At 33.7% G+C, this 17,720-nt stretch overlaps 1 protein-coding gene across 5 annotated transcripts in view; it reads right to left on the bottom strand.

The window, feature by feature from the left end:
* Positions 1-132: 132 nt before the first annotated feature.
* The window catches only part of LOC105146021 (very long chain fatty acid elongase AAEL008004), a 63,585-nt gene continuing 45,997 nt past the window's right edge, over positions 133-17,720 (bottom strand). For 4 of the 5 annotated variants that reach the window (XM_011056033.2, XM_011056031.2, XM_011056030.2 and 1 more), the window contains 6 exons: positions 17,018-17,161; positions 12,438-12,628; positions 9,176-9,259; positions 7,107-7,163; positions 6,917-7,022; positions 133-4,124 (listed from right to left, as the gene is read on the bottom strand). In XM_011056033.2, coding sequence (XP_011054335.1) covers positions 3,604-4,124; positions 6,917-7,022; positions 7,107-7,163; positions 9,176-9,259; positions 12,438-12,628; positions 17,018-17,075 — 1,017 coding nt within the window. In that variant the 5' untranslated portion in view covers positions 17,076-17,161 and the 3' untranslated portion in view covers positions 133-3,603. Of the gene's footprint in view, positions 4,125-6,916; positions 7,023-7,106; positions 7,164-9,175; positions 9,260-9,967; positions 10,049-12,437; positions 12,629-17,017; positions 17,162-17,720 lie in introns of all 5 variants that reach the window. The other variant, XM_011056035.2, reaches the window with a different exon arrangement.

The following is a 17,720-nucleotide window of genomic DNA, read 5'->3' as shown; positions in this document are numbered from 1 at the left end:
GCCTTTCATCTACAATATATTCTATATGATATTATTCATGTGTCCGCAGAATTTTTGCATGTATATATATATTTTTTTTAAATTATTTTTTATACGAATTGTACAAGGGTAATAATTTAGAGTACACGGGCATAGTAAATAGACTTATATTTTTCGCAAAAATACATCACGTAATATATACGTTAACCAATTTTGTGATATGCTTCACGTAATATACACGTTAATAAATTTCGGTTACAGTACAATGTAAAAATTTTTCCGATGTAAGAGCACTTGGAATTTTCACATATCGCTGCCTATCGAGATTGGTGGCACACGCCCGTAATTCGCTTTTGGCATCCCATCTCGGCGAGCCACTTGCAACAAAACAACTTCAAGTTCTCGGCCGAATGAGAGAAAAAAATTTATTAGATCATCCATGTATTTCTTCTTTGTACTATACGTGCGCATTTATAATAGCATTTTTCATCGCTCCAGCGATTGTATATTGAACGATATCTAACAAAAAAATCAGCCGTCAACAGCTCCATGCTAAAATATTTTCAACGAAATTCTGAAATTTTATGTAGTTGTAGATAATCTCTTGCAAATGCTCACGTATGGTACACGCATCAATTGCAGATCACATACATAACAGATCACGGTCGAAGAGCTTGTTATCAATGCAACTCGAGTTAAATTTTTTTTAGAATCATTTTTCTTCTATCATTGATGGAAAATGGCACCAATAAACATGTTAAAGTATTTTGTCGTTTACGAGAGATAGAAAAATGGATTAAGAACATTCTCCATTTAGGAACAAGTTCTTACGGTTGTTGCAATTTACCTTACTTGAATTTACATCACAAGACTCAAGAACATTCAAACGAGAAGGGCAGTAATTACAATTGGGAACAGGGTCCCAAGAAGTCGAAAATTCAAGATACTCTCTTGACTTTTCTTTTTCCTTATGTACGTAAGCCGCCTATAAGTCATGCACTCTAATGTGTGATTTTATACAGTTTCCGCCTCATATGTGTATATATATGCACATGTGATTTATATAAATTAACCCCTGAATCATTTTTTTTTTATTTTTAATTGCCTCGAAGTGTGGCACGACCGTCGCACTCCTCTTTAGTAGTATATAAAACTAGCCTACCTATGTACAAGACGCTATGTATTACATACAAGACGCGCGCGAAACGAGCGAGATAGGTAGCTTAATGATTGTCGCGGTTTTAATCGACTTCAGCTTCGGGAACATAAAAACCTGACATACAATATAATAGTAACTAGTAAACAATAATTAAAAGCAGAGGATTAAATAACAGACCTTATCTACACATTTTTCTTCGTCTGTAATTTTACGTCCGAAAAATAGACGAATTAAAAAAATTTCGCGAAATTACAATTTCTGAATCTTCTTAATATATACTCGAGATAATCTAATTTTGCAAGTATCTACTAATCCTTTAATTAGTTCATTTTTTTTTATTTCCTTTGAATTTTGAACAATCGCAATCTTATCCGATCTTACCGAATAATGACATCGTTTATTTAAATCCATTAATTCGAATTTTTTTCGAAAACAGCCCGGTTATCGAGATTCGCAATATTCAACCCTTTTCAACTGAAGGAGCTAACGATCATGAACGCGAAATCCTCGCACGCTTCCCGCGCACGTTAAATAGTACAACCGAGACAACGAGCATCCGCGACGAGCATCGGCACATCCACAATGGAAAGCGTTGTGACGCCGGGACCGGACGTCGGCGTGGCGGTTGCTGGGCGCGCAAAGGAAAGGGGATGTCGAGAGTCCCTCTCGCGAGTCGACGCATGCACGATCACAGAAGTCGGTTACTGGCATTTCTAACCGATGCTTTTGAGCTTTAAGTATTGAGCAAAAGGCACGCCTATCTTCAAAAGGCACATTGGCGCAATCGTATCCTTTCTACTCCCGCTAAATAAATTAATGTTTGAGAGCGATATTCATAGTCGAATCTTACATTTAAGATCATCTTAAGTACAGTCATAAATTTTCAAAAAGCCATATTAGCATCTTAAGACATTACTAAAATAAGGATGGAATATGAATACCTAAGACTTGAACAGTCAAGTCGATAGTACTTCTACAAATCAATTAGAATAGACTAGATCGCTATTCATAGTCCGTTCTTATTTTAAGATCATCTTAGATAATGTTTTAATGCTAATAGAGTTTTCTAATTATCATTGTATTTAAGATAGTCTCAAATATAATCGATTATAAAATCATTGATTACAATTATAAATCATCTTTTCTTGAGGAATCATAATAAATATTGACAATAACATGTGTGATTTTATGAAATGTTTAAGTTTATGATTTTTATATATTTTTGCGCTTTTGAACATTCTTTCGCATTTTTACATAATCAAGAAATCTCAGAGTCCGCGACTCGATCGGCTAAGGTCACCGGTTCTTGTATATTTCAAAGTGCCGAGTCATCGAAATGCAAACGGAAAGATTTCTCAGCTAATTGTGTAACAATATAGCACCAAATTGCTATTGTAATTTATCGTTATCTATCCGCATAATTTTTTTATGTAACACTAAAGTCATGCCAGCTAGCGAATTTTCGAGAGATTAGGAACGTATGATCGTGAAGCTTTGACTGAGTTTATTTTTATCAGACTTGATAGAATATTTCTTGTATCGCGTCATAAGGAAAACAGAATAAAGAATGAAAATTTCCAATTGCTAAATTGACCCATAAGGAATGTCGACGCGATGATTCCCTCGCCACAGAATCACCGAATACCCAGGAATAAATAATTCTTTTTATTTATAATTTGAACTGATTCTTCCTCTTGTTTTCTTCCGCTATCTTCTACCTAATTATTCATGATTTTGTCGAAGCGATGGATTGCTGATAATTCACGATTAACACGAGTATCAATAAAAGCAAGTCAGAGAAGGATAATCTACACAGTATGCTTTGTAAAGGTCATCTCTTTGAAGATTCACAGAGGTTACATTGTGCAATTTGATCTACATCATTTTCAAAACTTTTTTTTCTACAATTGTGATCCGAGCCATGCAAAGTCAGTTCGCAAACTAGTCACTTAATGAGAATTATTTACTTGGCAAGTGGCATAAATTATCATTAAGGTCACTAAAAACGCACAATTATTTATATCTAAATGTTTCGTAAAACCCAATTTGAAAACTATTCGTTTTTTCCCAGTTCTGTTCACGATGCGGGAGCACCAGGATACGATTCGCCTAAGCATCCTTCTGCGTCAGTCGCCGGATTATGGTCGCGCGCGACTGTCCAGATTTAACTGGAAAACCATCGCGCTAGTGAAATATCGTATCGTCGATGAAGTACGTCAACGTATGCTGTATACGTATCGCGAGCCGAATATATGCGATGTAATTTTGTACTCTTTCTTTTTCGATAGATGCATCGATCTCGGCAGGGTCTTCAACCCTTTGTATTTAGATAATATAACAAATTAAAGATAAAGAAAGAGACAGAGAGAAGAAGACCCACTAATCTTTCGGCGATTCCGCGGAAGAAAAAGAAAAACGACGTCGTGGCGAGAGAAGATCGACTAGGCTATGCACTCGCTCGAGGGTCACTCGACTTTCATTGCGAACGGTTTTCGGAGATTGAGCTCCGTCGCTAGGCTTTCGCCTTTCACGTAATAATCGGCAGCATCCCTTCTCCTGGGCGAGGAGCCGTTTGCGAAACCGTTAACGACGCCGTTCGCGACACCATTCGCGATGCCATTCGCATGCTTGCCCTTCGATTGATGATTGTCCTTAACGACGCCGTTCGTCATCGCCGCCCCATTGGATTTCCTGGATTTACCTTCCTGGTAACTTTGCTGGTAGAACTCCTTGAACAAGAAGAAGAACATCACAGCGTGTAGACCGATCCACCAGACGAACGCTTTTGGATAATTGCATTCGATGAAGAGCAACTGGAAGGCGTGAACCATGATGGCGATGAATTGCAGCATCTGGAAAGCGGTCAAGTATTTCTTCCACCAGAGGTACGGCTGCACCTTTGGACCCATCGCTGCCAGAAGATAATACGTGTACATCACGATGTGGACGAAGGTGTTCAACAAACCGAAGAAGGTCGAGTGGCCGCCTGAAAGAATGACCATCAACAGAAATTAGTACGAAATTATATTCGTAATTTATTCGTTTTTAAACATCAAAGTTGTTTTTACTTAAAAATAGCAACAAATACTGCACTCTCAAAATTATTTGTGAATAATTCAAAAAGATATGAATCATCAAAAGTATATATTAACCCTCAACTACATGAGTGGATCTTTTGGACTCGGATGAAAATTTTAGTCGGCCGCTATTTTTGTATTTATATTGCAGAGTTGAAGTGAGTAAAAAAATTTGGATCCTTTCTCTGTCGATCGTAATGCAATTGTTTCATTATTGTCTAATTGTGAGGCAATAAAAGTTTGTGATTTGGACCCGTTAAATGTAAATTTATCAGATTTTTGCCAAAAGTGAAAATCCGTTTTTAGGGAGTGCTTCTTTATTAATGCTGTATTCAAGTATATGTATTGTCTCTCTCTCTCTTCTTATAATTAATATATATATATTTTTTTTTCATTGTCAAAAAAAGCACGAGAGAGGTCTTGGTGAAACGATCGCTCTATTTTCTCGGAGTTATAAAATCGTGAGTAAATAATATCGAAATCATTATATATTTAATATAAAATATTTTCATTGTATTTTTTTCTTTTTTGAAGAAGAAAATACCTCTAATATTATTTTTCCGAACGTGTATAAAAATGCTCCCACTTCAGTTGCGCAAATAATTATACGTTTTGAAATGAATGAATATAACATGTTTGTTTTCTTAAAGTTCATGTTTTTCTCTTTTAAAAACACTACTTATTTTTACCTGTATCCTTTTTTATAAAGATATGATTTAAAAAAAAACTGATTATTGCACTCTTTTCACAAAATTGTTCTTTAATATTTTTTTTTCATAACTTTTTAATTATTATCAAAGCCTTTTTATATTTTGATATTTCGATTCTACACATTCTGGTATTTCATTAAAAAAAAAATTTTCCATTGAGATTTGTAATAATTATAAAACCAGTCAAACGCTATAAGTAACTTGCACCCAGACATATAAATTAAGACTCTAAAATAAAAGGATTAAATCCAAGTAATTTATTCGATTCAAGTGTCTTTTAGCAAATTAATTGCTAAATTAGCATATAATTTTTTTACGAAAAAAAATTAGCATATTGTTTTCTTATGAAAACGAATAACATAAGTCTGCAATTTAGTAAAAACAATTATATTAGGTGTATGACTTTGCTTATTCGGTTTTCGTATAGATGGCTTTAGCGGTAAGTGGTGATCGAAATAAATAGATCATAGACGTCACACAATAAACTTGGGCATCTGTCAACATAATCCCATTAGAAACATTAGTCGATTTGTGTCTGCATCATAAAGTTATTCTCGATTGAAAATGTCAGTTTACGAGCCAAATTCTTGTCATTTGCGGGAGGTTTTAATTTTTTGCTTCAATATGAAGAAATCTGCGGCTGAGGCTCATCGAATGCTTTCAAATATTTATGGTGAAGCCGCTATTAGTGAAAGAACATGTCATAAGTGGTTTCAACACTTCAAGAACGGTGATTTTCACGTCGAAGACCAGCATAGCGGTGGAAGAGAGAAGGTTTTCGAAGATGCAGAATTGAAGGCATTACTTGATCAAGACTCTTGTCAAAATCAAAAAGAATTGGCACGATCATTAGGAGTGACTCAATCAGCCATTTCAAAACGTCTCAAAGCTATGGGAATGATTCAGAAGCAAGGAAATTGGGTGCCGTACGAGTTGAAGCCGAGAGATGTTGAACGTTTGTTTGCTTGTGAACAGCTGCTTGAAAGGCAAAGACGGAAGGGCTTTCTGCATCGCATTGTGACTGGGGACGAAAAATGGGTTCATTACGATAATCCCAAGCGCAGAAAATCATGGGGAGTTCCCGATCATGCTTCCACGTCGACGGCCAAACCGAATATTCACGGCTCTAAGATCATGCTCTGTATTTGGTGGGACCAGCTCGGCGTAGTATATTATGAACTGTTAAAACCGACTGAAACAATCACAGGCGATCAGTATCGAACGCAATTGATGCGTTTGAGCCGAGTATTGAAAGACAAACGGCCGCAATACAACGAGAGACACGATAAAGTGATTTTGCAGCATGACAATGCTCGACCCCATGTTGCGAAAGTGGTCAAGACATACTTGGAAACGTTGAAATGGGAAGTCCTACCCCACCCGCCGTATTCTCCAGACGTTGCTCCCTCTGACTATCACTTGTTTCGATCAATGGCACACGACCTGGCTGACCAGCACTTCCGGTCTTATGAAGAAGTAAAAAATTGGATCGATTCGTGGATTGCCTCAAAAGATGTCAGTTTTTTCGACGCGGGATTCGTATGCTGCCCGAAAGATGGGAAAAAGTAGTGGCCAGCGATGGACAATATTTTGAATCATAAATGTATAACCAGTTTTTTACAATAAAGCCTCGAATTTCGGAAAAAAACTGTATGAGCAAAGTCATACGCCTTATATCATAGATTTCTCGAAAACTTTCTTATTAAAAAGCACATAAATTTAAATTCCAAATGTGAAGAACTCTAAAATGATAATATGTATGTAAAAGATAAACAAATTTTTACAATCTCTAATAAAAACTAGTCATTATCCATTCTCGTAACAATATATTCGTTTTCGACCCATATATATGTATAAGGAAAGCTCTGCTTAGATGCCGAGGGCATCGCAAAGGATCGCTTTTGCGACATTGACACAAATTAGTTTTGCAAAATCAGCTGAGTTTTTGCAACAAATGAATAAAGGAATTGCATAAACAATTTTCTACTTACCTGGTGTGAACTTGACACCGAACCAGACCGACATGGGCATGCAACCGTGATGGATCACATGCAGCGTGGATACATGGTTATTCTTCTTTCTTAACACGAAAAAGATCTGGAAGAAAATGCGCACGATTAGCCCTGTGGAGTATAAATCACACATGCCGGTAAGAGGGAACATTTAGATCACTTTACATACCGTGTCCATGAATTCAGTAAATTTCGAGAAGTAATACCACCAGCTTGCGTGGACCATCTGCGATTTCGAAACATTGATTAGGAAAAACTTTTTTATTGGATCGATTTTATGTATGAAATTTTCTTTGGTTTTATTCGAAATATTTTTATCCTCATGAGAGGCTTCTATATTTTTTTTTTTACATTCCTGTTGAAGATCAGGATTCTTGCCTTCGATTTTTATTAGATACACAGACGATTTTTAAACACTTTTTTACATATTATGATTGCAAGTTACATAAATTAAAAATTAGTTTCAATAAAATATAAAGACGATAAAAAAGAAAGAAAGACGAAGGAAGAAAGAAAGAATGTATGTATAGCAATTTGTAAAAATGAACGACCCAAGATAATTATCTCGTCAACATAAATAAGATAACAGATGAAATAATAAACACATTTTATTGAGTAATTTTAAAAACCAGTTTTCACAGAAATGCATTAAAAACATTTCGCAAGAACACACCGGTAGTGTATTCGAGACGATGAGGAATCTGAAAATCGTCACTGACAGAGTATGTCACAGTATGTATGGGTGCAATGACAGAAATTAATGCGGCGCAATTGTGCGTAATGAAAGTGTATGTAATTTATCGCTTGACGTAATGACGTATAGCATATGTTAAACAATGTTAATCATATAGGCTACTAACTACAGTTAGAGTTGTTCTATCGCTTGAACTCTATGTTTGCAATTCTACTAGCTACTTTGGTCCTTTTCTTAGCATATGAATATACACGTATTATTGCATACAGAATCGGTCATGAGAAAAGATCACAAATTCTTAAAATATTTTTTTTCAATGATAACAATCATTAATATACTTTTAACTAATCAATAATTAAGTAAAGTATTTTTAATTAATTACTGAAATTTGGAATATTTTTCCATTTTAATTAATTAATTAAAATGAAAAAATAGTTTAAAAATCATGGGAAATATCACATAATTCAACGTGAATCAATCAAAATGAGATCATAAAAATTACATCTTTCTCGTTCATTCAAATTACGAATTTATTGACCGATTTTAAAATTATAAGCTAACCGTACACGATGCATAATTTTTATGTTTACATCTTTGCATTTTGACCAATGCATGATTCACTACTTAAAGAGCATAAATAAAATAAGCAAAGTAAAAGTATAAATAAATAAAAGTTTACACGAAGATGGCACTCATAGTGGCTCTCAGTTGCATAGCGACGTATAGAAATTGGCCGAATCAATCAATCAATTAATCTAATCAATTGGCCGAATTAATCTATTGTACATACGAACCACAGAACTAAAGAACAGAACAGAAAAGAAAAAGATAATAACTTTAACTTAGGGTACGTTCCGAATTACGCATGAAGAGCATGTCTTTGTTCACTAAATAATAAAGAAAGATAAAATATTGAAATACATTATGCTTCAAAACGTATCCCTATACATCTAATCTATGCTTGACAATCATGTGACTGTTTCTTAATGTTTTGATTAGCGCGTGCAAGGAAACCAGGCATAAAATAATGCACCATATCATACTGCATTATCACGTAGAATGCTAATATGCTCTGCTCAATGAATGGAGATGTTTAGCAAGCATTATACTGATTCTACAATGCAGTCGGAAGTCTTAATCGGTGAAGTTGACTAATCAGCGTTAGTCGTATATTAAAGGTCTAAAAGGTTGTGACACTTTTTTTTCAATGTGTTTCGGAATGCCTATTCATCGAACGATTAATTCTCATCTGTCGATCTAGAATAAGAATTAATCGCTCAATTCATTAAAATTCATTGAATTGAATTCAAAAAAGTGTTGCAACCTTAGACTCTGATCATACAAGTTGGCTATTAGTCAGCGATAAGACTTAGGACTATCGACTATCGACTCTTGTCATAGAATCAGCATTAGAACAAGCACAGCAGCATGTAAGCCTATCATACAAGAAATTATGTATTGTGTGTGTGGTTAGCTTTAGATATAAACATTATAAATATGACTAGAAAGAGATCATGGCAAGGATAATTCTGTTAATCACCCACCCTCAGCACTTCGGGTCTGTCGCTGTAGTCTACAGGTTGACATCTTAGAGAATAGTCTCCAGTCAGCCATCCGGATATCCCTATCTGCAACCACATTCGCCCAAAGGCCAATAAAGAGATAAAGAAAACAGGCGTATGATGGCAAATGTATATTGCGTACAAGCTTAATTTACAACTACTCTCTACGCATATTACATAAAATATTTGCGTTGAACTCTCGCACGAGAATGTCGAGCGATGTCGCGCCTCGTATCTTCAACGGGAAAAGAAGCAATTGGATAAAAGAAAAAGAGTTACTCGCGAAAGAAACGCAAAGGAACGGAACGATGTATTCTTCGGTCAAAGAATAAATCGATAAAGACTGAAGGACGCGCGATTTTACAATTGCGATTCTTCCCCGAAGGGAGTGCGACACATGTTCAACACTCAGCTGATTTATCGGCGTTTGATTTTTCATCGAGAGTTGAGATAGCGGATGTCGAAGCGGAAAAAGATTAGATCGAGACACTGGAGAAACATGCCAGGCTCTCTATAGTAGACGAAAAGGAAGCATAAGCTCTTTTAAGACGCCTAAATCGCACGGCTCCAGGAATATTTGCCCCCGCCGCAAGCCTCCGCTCCGGGTAAGGAACGGTCAATCTACAAAAATATATTTATAGATGAATATCCGTGATATCAGGCGGACTCGATGCGGTTCGATGATTTCTGTTGTAATAGTCGTCTCGTTGAAGTAATTGGAAGGCAATCTCGTTGAACGGTTCGGCTAGGGTTAGATCGATTAGGCACACTTACCCTTATCGCGGTGGGGCTGTTGGAATAATCCACCGGTTGGCAGCGGAAATTATAGTGATCCCACCATCCGCCCATCAGACACTGTGTTGCGAAAGAAACGTAAATTGTGCTTCGCACATCTTTGCCATTGGCGCATTCCCGTGATACGAAATCGATCGTCGAAGTTACAAATATATTTTCGTTGCTCAATTCTTGGCGCGATAGAAGAACTCGTTCGAAATATGTGTAATAAATTTAATTGCATGTTAAAAAATATTCTAGTAGTATATATATATATATATATATATATACATATTATATATATATACATATTAGGTGTTGGAATTAATTCGTAGCGTTTTACAAGTGATGGGAAGTACTTTCATTAATGTATTTTTTAATGCTCATGTGAAATAAATAACATTCTTTCATTAAAAACGCTACGAATTAATTCCAATACCTAATATATATATGAAAGTCTTCGTAAACTTGTAAATTTCAATAATTACGTTCAAAGGGCCCTTGATTAACCCTCTAGCATTATCGTGTCATTAAAAAATAACTTTTTTACTGCTTTTGCTAAAAAATTATTTATAAGTAAAGAATCTGTTGATATCTATATTCTCGATATACAGTGTTTTGACCAAAAATATTGGGTATTATTATCCTTATTAACCATTATTTAAAGTTTTAGCTCAAAAATTGATTCATGACATTTGCTGTAAATTATTCTTTGTTTCAAGAATGCTTTAAATTTATGTATTAGGTGTTGGAATTAATTCGTAGCGTTTTTTAATGAAAGAATGTTATTTATTTCACATGAGCATTAAAAAATACATTAATGAAAGTACTTCCCATCACTTGTAAAACGCTACGAATTAATTCCAACACCTAATATAATGCCAGAATTTAATAAGTAACAATGCAGGTAGAGAAAATTAAGTAGAGTAAAAGGTAGAGTAAAAGAATAGAATAAATGAATAAGTGCCTAATATTTTTTAATCAAAGCTGTATATTGACTATAGTTTTTCCAGTAATTAGAAGTATATTTCAATGCTCAATATTACACATATTTCCATCTTCAGCTTTTAAGTGTAACTAATTTAAGTGTAACAGATTCCGAATTTAATTTTAAAATAAAATGCAAATATGCAACATTCGTCTCTAGAGGATTAAAGGCGTTGACTACCCTCTTTTTGTAGTCACGAAATATAAACTCATTGTCAACAAGGGAATGCACCAATGACAAACGTATTCATTTGCGGGCGATGTAATCGAATATAATCGCAACTGTTAAAATAGAAAGTTTTCGCTGGACGTCGCGTTCCAGTGACTGCAGTAAAATCATGGAATTGTTAAATCGCGCAACTGTAAATAGCGGCATACCGTATCCTCAGACCGTTATCATCCGTTTTCGATCGTATCATGACGAATACCTGTGTCGCCAAACCGATTGTGAGCTTGATTGTGAGCTTGATGATAAGTCGAAAGCCGATGTGAGATTAGTTATCGATATAATGAATCTTTGAGTCGAATATAAATAGAGAGAATTCAGTAAAAATATGCGCAGGTAACTAAGGTTCATTACACTAGTTTACAAGATTCATTACTAGTTTTGGACAAAAACATATAAAGACTGTATTTCTAGAATAATTTTCGATGCTGAGTCCGAATCTGCCATCGAAATATTTCCATTAAATAAAAAAAAAATAATTTTTTACTTTTTTCATTTGATAAACAAGAATCCTTTTAATTGTATTTATATTTCCATTAAATTCGATTTTAAGATATAAAAAAAAACATTTTCTCCAAAATATAATAGTTTAATTTTTTTTTTATATGATTTTGAATCGGTTTCATGTATTACAGTAATCGTCTAGCATATTTTCATCCTGATAACGTTTCTCAATTATTATCAAATCTTGATAGAAACATACGCATTGCTTGTCACTATTGTATCCAAATTATTCGAAAAGAAATACCATTTCTTAAAAATAACAGGCCTATATTTAAAAAATTCGGCCTAATAGAAATTTTCTGGTGAGAGATTCGAACGTCCCAAATACTTAAAAAAAAAGTTGTTTCCTTTTCTTGTACAAAAATTATTCAAATTTGTAAACTAATGTTATATATTATGTCGTAAAGATTTCAAGCCGATTCTTTGCCGAATTATACGAAACAATCAGGTATAAAATAAAGAGAACAAAAATAGAAATCCAAATTTATCGGGCAAAATTTGTTTAAACATCTGATTTATCCAAGTATTTGTTGCAAGCTTCTTTCTCTCTGAAAGTCTAAAAGTTAAATTATAATAAAGACAAAATATTGGCTCCCAGTAAAATAATCGGTGAATCGAGGAACGGCTGAAATAAAACAAGAGCTATTCGATTTTTTTATGTCCTGAAAAATTCATCGGGTAACATTTTTTTCAAACTAATTTATCAAGCATTAAACAGTTGATATCGCGAGGAAACGGTCGACGAAGTCTCACCTCATAGAAGAGCCATGCGGAGAAGATCACTTGGAACAGGTTATAGAATACTAAGGTGTTTTTAAGTTGGAAAGGTTTCCGATTCTCCATGAGCTTTGGTCCGAGTACCTTGACAACGTAAATGTAGCTGAGGCAGATAAATAATGTGGGGAAAGGCGAGCTCATCAATAACCAATTAGTTGTCCTCGTATCTGAAAAAAAACATTAAGAAACTCTCCTAGGAATCCTTGAGAATAACTTTGAAACTTCCATCTTTTTTTGTTTTTCGAAAAAACCGTAGAATTTGGCAATGTAACGTCAGTTTATTTGTCTGACTTCTCGACTGTGCCGAACGAACTGACAAAGAATATAACACAAGAACCGAATAAGATTTGCATGCGCAATCGAACAAGAACTGCAAATCTTGTTCTATTTCTGCCGCCAATCTACTGGTATAGTATGTCAACAGGTTTCGTCATATTTTTGGTAGTTTATTAACGTCGTCAAATATCTATATGAAATTTGTTGCCTTTCTGTCATTAGAAATTGATAGGTATTCTGCTAAAAAATTGGTAGCATACTCTGATCAAAATCTGTTTCTGCAAGCTTGGTTATCTGGAATGTAATCAAAGAATTTAATAGCAAATTCGATATAATACACTCAGTGCGCACTACTACATATTAAAGCCGTTGTAAACAAATTGAAATAAAAATATATGTTTAATATAAATATAGAAACAGATTAAACCGCGAAATCTTTAATATATTTTATTGTGCTATTAAATAAAATATGAATTTTATTTAATATGAATATGAAATATATAAATATAAAATAAATATAAATATAAATTTTATAATTTGAAATATCTGCATATCACGCTCAGATTAAATCACAGCGGTATATTTAATATGCACTAATGCAACCGAATTCTATTAGATTCTCGGTTACATTCCAAACAGCTAAGTCTGCAGAAATAAATTTGTGAGAACTAATTTGTGAGTAGAGTAAGCTACCAATTTTTAAAGGCAGAAAAGCTACAAATTTCACGTGAAGTTTATAGTAATATATGATCATGTTGGCAAAAAAACATCAGACAAAACCTGTTATATATTGTATCATTAGATTAGCGATAAAAACCGAACAGGATTTGTAGTCCTTGTTCGGTTGCCCATGCGCGCAAATCCTGTTTGGCTTCTTCCACCAGCTGCATATAGTATGTCAACAGACTGTCGACAAATCCTAAGCTTACAGTCTAAATTTTTGAGAATGAAATTTCACTCCAAGAAAAGTGATAGTTGCGCCAGTCCTTCAAGGGAATTTCCTAAAAGGTCAACTTTAATAATTAATATCTCACTTCGCGAGGCAAAGCGATGCTTTTCTCTACTATATTCATTTGTTTTGTGCAAAAATACGTCAAATGAATCTAATTTCATCAAGATTGAATGTAGGGGTTAAACTTAATATTTATCTCCAGTGTTGCTTTCGGAGAGTAAAACTATTTGGAGAATTGACTCTTGTTTGGAGTGGATTTTTCAATCTCTAAGAGTGATTCTTCATTCTCTAAGAATGAAAATTTGATAGAGAATTTATTGACAATTTGCCAAAGTTTTATTATCTGGGATTATATTAGCGTGTGTAAGAAAAATAGTATCGTCAATAGTCGATACAATATAAAAAATATAGAATTTCGATTGACAGATTGATACTGAAGTTGCCAGGTCCAAATTTCTATCAGTCACATCCGATTCCCAAGCAGAAGTCACGATAACGTCAAAATGATACTAAAATGAATTGGAAATGATTGAGAAATGACTTTTAATAATCATTTTGGAATCATATTCACATTATTTTAGTATTATAATGACTTGTTGTTCTGCTTGGCTTAGTACTCTGAGAATACTGTTATCCAGCAATAGTTCTTTCCTAAAATGATTGTAATCGAATCGAAGATGACCTCGTTACAAACAATGTAATACGCAACAATATACAGATGTATTAACAGCCATAAACAATTCACTTCTCTCTCTCTTTCTCTCTCTCTCTCTCTCTCTCTCTCTCTCTCTCTCCCCCTCTCTCTCCTTTTTTCTCTCTCCATCTTTCCTTCCTATATGAGTAATAGGCGTAATCCAGTGACCATGATTTAATGGCGATAAAAACCGCTCGTCCTTCGGTATCGCTTTGAAGGACTGCTCCATGTTCTTTCAGGGATGTCTAGTGCGTATGTCCTTCGATGGTTCATTTACTCTTCCCTTGGTTTTCTCAATATGGAAAAAGTGAATGATCGGTATTTCCGAAAGGTGTTCCTTGAGATTCTCTACTGGACGGACGGCGTTAAACGTGTTCGATTTTATTTACGCTTGCAAAGATTATGCAACTCATTCGGAAGATATGAATATGAATAACATATTTGCACATATTAGAACAAGATTGTTTTGGCATTCATGAGAGCGGATTTACTGCATAATTAAAAGATGAATAAAGAAAATTAATTTAATCTATCAGTACACGAATATTTTTGCAAAGAAAAATTAGTTCGTGCAAAATTGATAATCTCATTTTAAAAATACATTGCTATAAAAAATGCATATAAAAAACATGTATACATATACACGTACAATATATATTAAGAAAAATATCTTCAAGAATTGCGTAATATATAAATATGCATGTTTTATTTGTCTTCCATGCAAAAATAAAAACAAGCGTATTTAATTATAGTTTTTTACAAAACTCGGAAGCTACATAAATTGTCTTTTTATCGCGAGCGCTTTACAACACTCAATATAATTTACATAATCTATATAATCCTTATATACCTATAATTTTCATCTTCCGCATATGTATGCAAATTTCCGATGAAATAATCGAACGATTGTGAAATGTTATTAATATTAATGACATGTTAATAATACTACGACGCAATTTTATATCTCCGCATAATTTTTTTATTATCACCAATCATGGGACGTTAATTGGCGTGTCGATGAACACAGACTGTTCTCATTGATCGAATAACTTGAGAGATATAAACGTTAATCAATTAGATCGTTAATCACGCCGTAAAACTGGGATTCCTCTCATTGGTGATCGGCAAATTGCGAAAAAAAGCCCCCGCGTTGCAACAAACGTGACGGCACGATGCAGCCGGCCAACTGTCTGTACAGAATAAAGAATTACTCCACTTTACTCACACGACGCCGCGATTATCAAAGTGACATTTCGTTGCTGCGCCCAAAGTGGGACAGTGACGGTCTCAAGGAAACAGTCTACTGACAATCGCTCATTCCATTTCGCGCAACGGCCGCAATGCGATAAAATAACATTGACAAATAACGCAAATTACCGTGCACATATTTTGAGACTCGTTACATAGGATGTAAGTAAAATGTGATAAAATATGCTTATTATAAAAAAAGCTTATTTTCATTGCGTATTTTCAAGTGCTTTGTGAGAACATTCGATATATGCGCGTATACCAAACATGGACCTAGCAAATTCTGTTCGTTTTTTTTTTATATATATAAAAGAATTCAAGATACAAAGGAAAATTTATGCATCACAATGACTTTGGCGCAACTTTTTTGAAAATAATTATAAAACTTCTCTCTCTCTATCATTAAAGTGACTTGTAGATTAGAGAGATGAGTTATGGATTTAAATATTTATAAAAGATAATGTTTTAAGGAAATTGTAGAAAGAGAGAGAGAGAGAGAGAGAGAGAGAGAGAGAGAGAGAAAGAACTAAAAAAGTGAAAAGAGGAGAAAGAAGAATATAGATAAAAATTTAGGTACAACATAATTATAAAAAATATATTGTTAGGAGAGATATATGAAGTCATAAGAAAAAAATAGTATTTTTTTTAAAGACTAATATAAATAAAAAAAAACCTAGTATTTTGATGTGAAAATTATACAATAGCAAAGCAATTGTAATATTAGTGTAAATTAATGTAAGAACTAAAATAAAAAAAAACTAAGAAACATACAAATTTAGATAAAAGTATTTAAATTTAGATAAAAGTAATATATGGAGAGCGAATTCTAATTAGTCAATAATTATAAGGTACGGTCAATAATTATAATAAATGTGTAATTATAAAACTGTAAACCAAATTCTTTCTTGACATATGTAAACTGAAGTGATACTTGCTTTTTCTTTTTTCTGTAAAGCCTAATAGACGACTTAAGAGAGATAATAAATTAAAGAGATGTAGACATTTTATAATTCTAAAATAGATATCATTGTGATATTCCACGTGGAGTTATCCAAGAATGTTAAACAAAAGAAGACATAATACTCGACAACAATATCATCATTCGTTATTTACATTCTCGTCTTTCGCGCGTCAATTATGTAAATCCGAAGGACTCTAATACCGCACAATGTCCATCCATCTATTGCACTCTCGAAATTATCGTGCAACGACGTAATCATCAATTTATAACATGTTGGTGATGTCACTGGGTACGCTTGACATACTACGAGATAGCCAAGTTTTCGTCATTTATCATCCAAATCCAAATTACTCTATTTAGAATTATACAAATTCCGGATATTTTTCTCAACGGATTCTCGCATTTTGTTCACCATCAGTAATCACCTGCGTGTTTGTCCAGCATATCATGGAACCGGTCTATATACTGCATTATGATCGACATGTTGCCGTGTAAGCTGCCTTCTGGTCTATTTTGAACGGAAATCCAGCAGTCTACTACCCACTCTCAGGTGATAGTCTCTTCTCCTTCTGAAACGAAAGAAAAAGATTTTTATCAGAGACATTCAACGGTTCCTATAAAATACGATCGGAATAATGAGATCCGTGGCCACTAACGGTACTCTAAAATTAATGTAAGATACCACTTCTTCTATAATAATGATACATAAAAAAATGATGCGAAAAAATTTTTAATTATCTTTTTGTTTTCTAATAAGTAATGCTATCTCTTGTGTTTTTACATTAAAAAAGAACATACTTTTCAAAAAATTCGGTCATCCTTCAATTTTTAAGAACTCCGCTTTGAATTTCTCATATCAAAAATGCAAATTGGTCGTATATATAGCTATAGAGAAGTTTAAATATTTTTTTACAATATATATATGTATATGTATAAAAATAAACATTGATATAAAGTTCCTTTAAATAAGGAATAAGTGATGCATTAAATAATAAAATTTATTGATAATATTTAATGACGAAAAGTTATATTGATTTACAAAATTCCTGTTTCTGTTTCACAACATCTGAATAATGATTCTTATGTATTTCACTTCATATAAAAGCAAAAAGTTGTAACTATTTATTA

The sequence above is a fragment of the Acromyrmex echinatior genome, chromosome 1, assembly GCF_024713525.1.
Source record: "Acromyrmex echinatior isolate Ae372 chromosome 1, ASM2471352v2, whole genome shotgun sequence".
NCBI lineage: Eukaryota > Metazoa > Arthropoda > Insecta > Hymenoptera > Formicidae > Acromyrmex > Acromyrmex echinatior.
Note: the sequence above shows the minus strand (reverse complement) of the source record. Positions and strands in the feature narration are given on the sequence as shown.